At 46.2% G+C, this 9347-nt stretch overlaps 1 protein-coding gene across 2 annotated transcripts in view; it reads left to right on the top strand.

Annotated features, from left to right (window-relative positions):
• Positions 1 to 9347, top strand: part of LOC110516471 (laminin subunit alpha-5) — a 252929-nt gene that overhangs the window by 154558 nt on the left and 89024 nt on the right. For both annotated transcript variants that reach the window (XM_036988972.1, XM_036988971.1), the window contains 3 exons: positions 246 to 390; positions 2657 to 2797; positions 7135 to 7296. In XM_036988972.1, coding sequence (XP_036844867.1) covers positions 246 to 390; positions 2657 to 2797; positions 7135 to 7296 — 448 coding nt within the window. The remainder of the gene's footprint in view (positions 1 to 245; positions 391 to 2656; positions 2798 to 7134; positions 7297 to 9347) is intronic.

Genomic DNA, 9347 nt, shown 5'->3' with positions numbered 1-9347 from the left:
ATGTCATCTACTGACTGACTGGTTCATAATGAATATTCTCTCTGCACTGTGATGTCATCTTCTGACTGACTGGTTCATAATGAATATTCTCTCTGCACTGTGATGTCATCTACTGACTGACTGGTTCATAATGAATATTCTCTCTGTACTTGTGATGTCATCTACTGACTGACTGGTTCATAATGAATATTCTCTCTGTACTGTGATGTCATCTACTGACTGACTGGTTCGTTTTCGTCTCTCAGATGCAAGAACAACATCATTGGTCGTCAGTGTGATCGCTGCACCCATGGTTTCTATGGTTACCCCAATTGTAGGCCATGTGACTGCAACGACGCGGGGACAGAGGAGGAAGTGTGTGACTCTTACACGGGACGATGCCTCTGCAAGGTCAGACCTCCTGTCTGTGTCCCTACTCCCTACTGTCTGTGTCCCTACTCCCTACTGTCTGTGTCCATACTCCCTCCTGTCTGTGTCCACACTCCCTGCTGTCTGTGTCCATACTCCCTCCTGTCTGTGTCCACACTCCCTACTCTCTGTGTCCCTACTCCCTCCTGTCTGTGTCCACACTCCCTCCTGTCTGTGTCTATACTCCCTCCTGTCTGTGTCCACACTCCCTACTGTCTGTGTCCCTACTCCCTACTGTCTGTGTGAACTCCACCCTACTGTCCATGTCCACACTCCCTACTGTCCGTGTCCACACTCCCTACTGTCTGTGTCCACACTCCCTCCTGTCCGTGTCCACACTACCTCCTGTCCGTGTCCACACTCCCTACTGTCCGTGTCCACACTCCCTACTGTCCGTGTCCACACTCCCTACTGTCCGTGTCCACACTCCCTACTGTCTGTGTGAACTCCACCCTACTGTCTGTGTCCACACTCCCTACTGTCTGTGTCCACACTCCCTACTGTCTGTGTGAACTCCACCCTACTGTCTGTGTGAACTCCTCCCTACTGTCTGTGTGAACTCCTCCCTACTGTCTGTGTGAACTCCTCCCTACTGTCTGTGTGAACTCCACCCTACTGTCTGTGTGAACTCCACCCTACTGTCCGTGTGAACTCCACCCTACTGTCTGTGTGAACTCCACCCTACTGTCTGTGTGAACTCCTCCCTCCTGTCTGTGTGAACTCCACCCTACTGTCTGTGTGAACTCCTCCCTACTGTCTGTGTGAACTCCACCCTACTGTCTGTGTGAACTCCACCCTACTGTCTGTGTGAACTCCACCCTACTGTCTGTGTGAACTCCTCCCTCCTGTCTGTGCGAACTCCACCCTACTGTATGTGTGAACTCCACCCTACTGTCTGTGTGAACTCCACCCTCCTGTCTGTGTGAACTCCACCCTACTGTCTGTGTGAACTCCACCCTACTGTATGTGTGAACTCCACCCTACTGTCTGTGTGAACTCCACCCTACTGTCTGTGTGAACTCCACCCTCCTGTCTGTGTGAACTCCACCCTCCTGTCTGTGTGAACTCCACCCTCCTGTCTGTGTGAACTCCACCCTACTGTCTGTGTGAACTCCATCCTCCTGTCTGTGTGAACTCCTCCCTACTGTCCGTGTCCACACTCCCTACTGTCTGTGTGAACTCCACCCTACTGTCCGTGTGAACTCCACCCTACTGTCTGTGTGAAGTCCATCCTACTGTCTGTGTGAACTCCACCCTACTGTCCGTGTCCACACTCCCTACTGTCTGTGTGAACTCCACCCTACTCTCTGTGTGAACTCCACCCTACTGTCCGTGTGAACTCCACCCTACTGTCTGTGTGAACTCCACCCTCCTGTATGTGTGAACTCCACCCTACTGTATGTGTGAACTCCACCCTACTGTCTGTGTGAACTCCACCCTCCTGTCTGTGTGAACTCCACCCTACTGTCTGTGTGAACTCCACCCTCCTGTCTGTGTGAACTCCACCCTACTGTATGTGTGAACTCCACCCTACTGTCTGTGTGAACTCCACCCTCCTGTCTGTGTGAACTCCACCCTACTGTCTGTGTGAACTCCACCTTCCTGTCTGTGTGAACTCCACCCTATTGTCTGTGTGAACTCCACCCTACTGTCTGTGTGAACTCCACCCTACTGTCTGTGTGAACTCCACCCTACTGTCTGTGTGAACTCTACCCTCCTGTCTGTGTGAACTCCACCCTCCTGTCTGTGTGAACTCCTCCCTACTGTCTGTGTGAACTCCACCCTACTGTCTGTGTGAACTCCACCCTAATGTCTGTGTGAACTCCACCCTACTGTCTGTGTGAACTCCACCCTACTGTCTGTGTGAACTCTACCCTACTGTCTGTGTGAACTCCACCCTACTGTCTGTGTGAACTCCACCCTACTGTCTGTGTGAACTCCACCCTACTGTCTGTGTGAACTCCACCCTACTGTCCGTGTGAACTCCACCCTCCTGTCTGTGTGAAATTTACTTTAATGTCAATGTAAAATGTATTTCCTCTCTCTGCTACATAACATAATGAATCCTTTTTTTAAGAAGTCTGGCCATGTTTTTTCTGTGCACCCTTAGATTTGGTATTTAGAGGCAGATTCAGTTATTTCATTTTTCATGGTCCTTCGAAGTTGGATATGTTCAACCAGGAAGCAGATCCTTACCAGGACGTTATTGGCCAAGTAGCAGACTTTCTCACTTTCCTTTTTTTTTCAGGAGAATGTCCAGGATGGTCGTTGTGACCAGTGCAGAGTGGAGACCTTCCACCTTGACCCCAACAACCCTAAAGGCTGCACTTCCTGTTTCTGTTTCGGAGCCACCAACCGCTGTCGCAGCTCAGAGAAACGACGGACTGAGGTAGAGGGACAATCGGACACGGGGTTATGCTTATAGTTTGTGTGTTTGCTCAACAGATCAATATTTTGCCCGCAGGTTCCCCAGAATATATTGCATCTGACATAAAACTCAGGAGATGTACTTTTTTTGTGCTACGAACACAATTTGGCATGTTTTGAATCAATGCTGTGTGGTTTAAGTAAAGTTTGTGTATACGTATTAACATTGTTATGTGTAGTAATATATAATCTGTATAATCCCCGGGTGATGGACATGATGGTCTGGGTGCTGCTGGGAACAGACAGACAGGAAGTGTTATATTAGGATGTAATGTTATTATAACATCTCTATAGGTGATGGACATGATGGTCTGGGTGCTGCAGGGAGCAGACAGACAGGAAGTGTTATATTAGGATGTAATGTTATTATAACATCTCTATAGGTGATGGACATGATGGTCTGGGTGCTGCTGGGAACAGACAGACAGGAAGTGTTATATTAGGATGTAATGTTATTATAACATCTCTATAGGTGATGGACATGATGGTCTGGGTGCTGCTGGGAACAGACAGACAGGAAGTGTTATATTAGGATGTAATGTTATTATAACATCTCTATAGGTGATGGACATGATGGTCTGGGTGCTGCTGGGAGCAGACAGACAGGAAGTGTTATATTAGGATGTAATGTTATTATAACATCTCTATAGGTGATGGACATGATGGTCTGGGTGCTGCTGGGAGCAGACAGACAGGAAGTGTTATATTAGGATGTAATGTTATTATAACATCTCTATAGGTGATGGACATGATGGTCTGGGTGCTGCTGGGAGCAGACAGACAGGAAGTGTTATATTAGGATGTAATGTTATTATAACATCTCTATAGGTGATGGACATGATGGTCTGGGTGCTGCTGGGAACAGACAGACAGGAAGTGTTATATTAGGATGTAATGTTATTATAACATCTCTATAGGTGATGGACATGATGGTCTGGGTGCTGCTGGGAACAGACAGACAGGAAGTGTTATATTAGGATGTAATGTTATTATAACATCTCTATAGGTGATGGACATGATGGTCTGGGTGCTGCTGGGAACAGACAGACAGGAAGTGTTATATTAGGATGTAATGTTATTATAACATCTCTATAGGTGATGGACATGATGGTCTGGGTGCTGCTGGGAACAGACAGACAGGAAGTGTTATATTAGGATGTAATGTTATTATAACATCTCTATAGGTGATGGACATGATGGTCTGGGTGCTGCTGGGAACAGACAGACAGGAAGTGTTATATTAGGATGTAATGTTATTATAACATCTCTATAGGTGATGGACATGATGGTCTGGGTGCTGCTGGGAACAGACAGACAGGAAGTGTTATATTAGGATGTAATGTTATTATAACATCTCTATAGGTGATGGACATGATGGTCTGGGTGCTGCTGGGAACAGACAGACAGGAAGTGTTATATTAGGATGTAATGTTATTATAACGTCTCTATAGGTGATGGACATGATGGTCTGGGTGCTGCTGGGAACAGACAGACAGGAAGTGTTATATTAGGATGTAATGTTATTATAACGTCTCTATAGGTGATGGACATGATGGTCTGGGTGCTGCTGGGAACAGACAGACAGGAAGTGTTATATTAGGATGTAATGTTATTATAACATCTCTATAGGTGATGGACATGATGGTCTGGGTGCTGCTGGGAACAGACAGACAGGAAGTGTTATATTAGGATGTAATGTTATTATAACGTCTCTATAGGTGATGGACATGATGGTCTGGGTGCTGCTGGGAACAGACAGACAGGAAGTGTTATATTAGGATGTAATGTTATTATAACATCTCTATAGGTGATGGACATGATGGTCTGGGTGCTGCTGGGAGCAGACAGACAGGAAGTGTTATATTACAATGTAATGTTATTATAACGTCTCTATAGGTGATGGACATGATGGTCTGGGTGCTGCTGGGAGCAGACAGACAGGAAGTGTTATATTAGGATGTAATGTTATTATAACGTCTCTATAGGTGATGGACATGATGGTCTGGGTGCTGCTGGGAACAGACAGACAGGAAGTGTTATATTAGGATGTAATGTTATTATAACATCTCTATAGGTGATGGACATGATGGTCTGGGTGCTGCTGGGAACAGACAGACAGGAAGTGTTATATTAGGATGTAATGTTATTATAACATCTCTATAGGTGATGGACATGATGGTCTGGGTGCTGCTGGGAACAGACAGACAGGAAGTGTTATATTAGGATGTAATGTTATTATAACATCTCTATAGGTGATGGACATGATGGTCTGGGTGCTTCTGGGAACAGACAGACAGGAAGTGTTATATTAGGATGTAATGTTATTATAACATCTCTATAGGTGATGGACATGATGGTCTGGGTGCTGCTGGGAACAGACAGACAGGAAGTGTTATATTAGGATGTAATGTTATTATAACATCTCTATAGGTGATGGACATGATGGTCTGGGTGCTGCTGGGAACAGACAGACAGGAAGTGTTATATTACAATGTAATGTTATTATAACATCTCTATAGGTGATGGACATGATGGTCTGGGTGCTGCTGGGAACAGACAGACAGGAAGTGTTATATTAGGATGTAATGTTATTATAACATCTCTATAGGTGATGGACATGATGGTCTGGGTGCTGCTGGGAACAGACAGACAGGAAGTGTTATATTAGGATGTAATGTTATTATAACATCTCTATAGGTGATGGACATGATGGTCTGGGTGTTGCTGGGAACAGACAGACAGGAAGTGTTATATTAGGATGTAATGTTATTATAACATCTCTATAGGTGATGGACATGATGGTCTGGGTGCTGCTGGGAGCAGACAGACAGGAAGTGTTATATTACAATGTAATGTTATTATAACGTCTCTATAGGTGATGGACATGATGGTCTGGGTGCTGCTGGGAGCAGACAGACAGGAAGTGTTATATTAGGATGTAATGTTATTATAACGTCTCTATAGGTGATGGACATGATGGTCTGGGTGCTGCTGGGAACAGACAGACAGGAAGTGTTATATTAGGATGTAATGTTATTATAACATCTCTATAGGTGATGGACATGATGGTCTGGGTGCTGCTGGGAACAGACAGACAGGAAGTGTTATATTAGGATGTAATGTTATTATAACATCTCTATAGGTGATGGACATGATGGTCTGGGTGCTGCTGGGAACAGACAGACAGGAAGTGTTATATTAGGATGTAATGTTATTATAACATCTCTATAGGTGATGGACATGATGGTCTGGGTGCTTCTGGGAACAGACAGACAGGAAGTGTTATATTAGGATGTAATGTTATTATAACATCTCTATAGGTGATGGACATGATGGTCTGGGTGCTGCTGGGAACAGACAGACAGGAAGTGTTATATTACAATGTAATGTTATTATAACATCTCTATAGGTGATGGACATGATGGTCTGGGTGCTGCTGGGAACAGACAGACAGGAAGTGTTATATTAGGATGTAATGTTATTATAACATCTCTATAGGTGATGGACATGATGGTCTGGGTGCTGCTGGGAACAGACAGACAGGAAGTGTTATATTAGGATGTAATGTTATTATAACATCTCTATAGGTGATGGACATGATGGTCTGGGTGCTTCTGGGAACAGACAGACAGGAAGTGTTATATTAGGATGTAATGTTATTATAACATCTCTATAGGTGATGGACATGATGGTCTGGGTGCTGCTGGGAGCAGACAGACAGGAAGTGTTATATTAGGATGTAATGTTATTATAACATCTCTATAGGTGATGGACATGATGGTCTGGGTGCTGCTGGGAGCAGACAGACAGGAAGTGTTATATTACAATGTAATGTTATTATAACATCTCTATAGGTGATGGACATGATGGTCTGGGTGTTGCTGGGAGCAGACAGACAGGAAGTGTTATATTAGGATGTAATGTTATTATAACATCTCTATAGGTGATGGACATGATGGTCTGGGTGCTGCTGGGAGCAGACAGACAGGAAGTGTTATATTACAATGTAATGTTATTATAACATCTCTATAGGTGATGGACATGATGGTCTGGGTGTTGCTGGGAGCAGACAGACAGGAAGTGTTATATTAGGATGTAATGTTATTATAACATCTCTATAGGTGATGGACATGATGGTCTGGGTGCTGCTGGGAGCAGACAGACAGGAAGTGTTATATTACAATGTAATGTTATTATAACATCTCTATAGGTGATGGACATGATGGTCTGGGTGCTGCTGGGAACAGACAGACAGGAAGTGTTATATTAGGATGTAATGTTATTATAACGTCTCTATAGGTGATGGACATGATGGTCTGGGTGCTGCTGGGAACAGACAGACAGGAAGTTCCTGTGACAGTATATCCTGATCAGCATGTGGTGGAGGCGGACCTTAGTGACGTACCTGATGTCTACCAAGACCTCCTCTGGCACGCTCCTAGAACGTACCTGGGAGACAAGGTGGGAAATAGTCTTGTTATATATAAATGGCATTGTCTCCTCTTCAATATACATACATACAGGTTCAGAGAGTTTGTACATTTTATTAATTTAGCAGACACTTATCCAGAGAGACTTACAGTTAGCAAGTCTTATCCTGGCTAAAACAATGAGGCTAACACCTCTGACCCATTGGCTGTTAAACAATTAATTAGATCAACTGTGACTTGTGCAGGCGGGAGAGGGCGGGAGAGGGAGGAAGAGGGAGGAAGAGGGAGAGGCCGGGAGAGGGCAAGAGAGGGAGGGAGAGGCCGGAAGGGGCCTGGAGAGGGAGGGAGAGGCCGGGAGAGGGAGGGAGAGGCCGGGAGAGGGAGGGAGAGGGAGGGAGAGGCCGGGAGGGGCTGGGAGAGGGCGGGAGAGGGAGGGAGAGGCCGGGAGAGGGAGGGAGAGGGCAGGAGAGTCCGGGAGAGGTAGGGAGAGGAAGAGAGAGGGCGGGAGAGGCCGGGAGAGGGCAGGAGAGGGAGAGAGAGGGCGGGAGAGGGCGGGAGAGGCCGGGAGGGGGCGGGAGAGGGCAGGAGAGGCCGGAAGAGGGCGGGAGAGGGCGGGAGAGGGAGGGAGAGGGCAGGAGAGGGAGGGAGAGGGAGAGAGAGGGCGGGGGAAGGAGGGAGAGGGAGAGGGAGCTGCTGGGGTGGGTGAAATAAATGCATCAGGGTTGGTGGTGACGGTTTGCAGAAGCAAGAGGAGACTACATCAGATTACACTAGTGCTAAGGACTATATATAGTTCACACACACACACACACACTAAAGAGGATGTGCAGACAGACAAAGTGTATAGAGATAGGGATCTTTGTTTTGTCTAGAGTATAACACCTGGTTTATCTTGCCTTTTCAACATGCTTAGTTAACCTTCCTCTAGCATTATTGCCTGATCACAAGACTCTCTGGCTCTCCCGGTGTTCTGTCTCTTCCTGTCTTCTCTCTGTCTCTTCCTGTCCTCTCTGTCTCTTCCTGTCCTCTCTGTCTCTTCCTGTCTTCTCTCTCTTCCTGTCTTCTCTGTCTCTTCCTGTCTTCTGTCTCTTCCTGTCCTCTCTGTCTCTTCCTGTCTTCTGTCTCTTCCTGTCTTCTGTCTCTTCCTGTCTTCACTGTCTCTTCCTGTCTTCTGTCCCTTCCTGTCTTCTGTCTCTTCCTGTCTTCTCTGTCTCTTCCTGTCTTCTGTCTCTTCCTGTCTACTGTCTCTTCCTGTCTTCTCGCTCTCTTCCTGTCTTCTGTCTCTTCCTGTCTTCTGTCTCTTCCTGTCTTCTGTCTCTTCCTGTCTTCTGTCTCTTCCTGTCTTCTCTGTCTCTTCCTGTCTTCTGTCTCTTCCTGTCTTCTCTGTCTCTTCCTGTCTTTTGTCTCTTCCTGTCTTTTGTCTCTTCCTGTCTTCTGTCTCTTCCTGTCTTCTTTCTCTTCCTGTCCTCTCTGTGTCTTCCTGTCTTCTCTGTGTCTTCCTGTCTTCTCTGTCTCTTCCTGTCTTCTGTCTCTTCCTGTCCTCTCTGTCTCTTCCTGTCTTCTGTCTCTTCCTGTCTTCTGTCTCTTCCTGTCTTCACTGTCTCTTCCTGTCTTCTGTCCCTTCCTGTCTTCTGTCTCTTCCTGTCTTCTCTGTCTCTTCCTGTCTTCTGTCTCTTCCTGTCTACTGTCTCTTCCTGTCTTCTCGCTCTCTTCCTGTCTTCTGTCTCTTCCTGTCTTCTGTCTCTTCCTGTCTTCTCTGTCTCTTCCTGTCTTCTGTCTCTTCCTGTCTTCTCTGTCTCTTCCTGTCTTCTCTGTCTCTTCCTGTCTTCTGTCTCTTCCTGTCTTCTCTGTCTCTTCCTGTCTTCTGTCTCTTCCTGTCTTCTCTGTCTCTTCCTGTCTTCTGTCTCTTCCTGTCCTCTGTCTCTTCCTGTCTTCTCTGTCTCTTCCTGTCTTCTGTCTCTTCCTGTCCTCTGTCTCTTCCTGTCCTCTCTGTCTCTTCCTGTCTTCTCTCTCTTCCTGTCTTCTCTGTCTCTTCCTGTCTTCTGTCTCTTCCTGTCCTCTCTGTCTCTTCCTGTCTTCTGT

Source organism: Oncorhynchus mykiss, chromosome 9 (genome assembly GCF_013265735.2).
Source record: "Oncorhynchus mykiss isolate Arlee chromosome 9, USDA_OmykA_1.1, whole genome shotgun sequence".
Taxonomy (NCBI): domain Eukaryota; kingdom Metazoa; phylum Chordata; class Actinopteri; order Salmoniformes; family Salmonidae; genus Oncorhynchus; species Oncorhynchus mykiss.
This window is presented reverse-complemented; position numbering and strand designations above follow the sequence as displayed.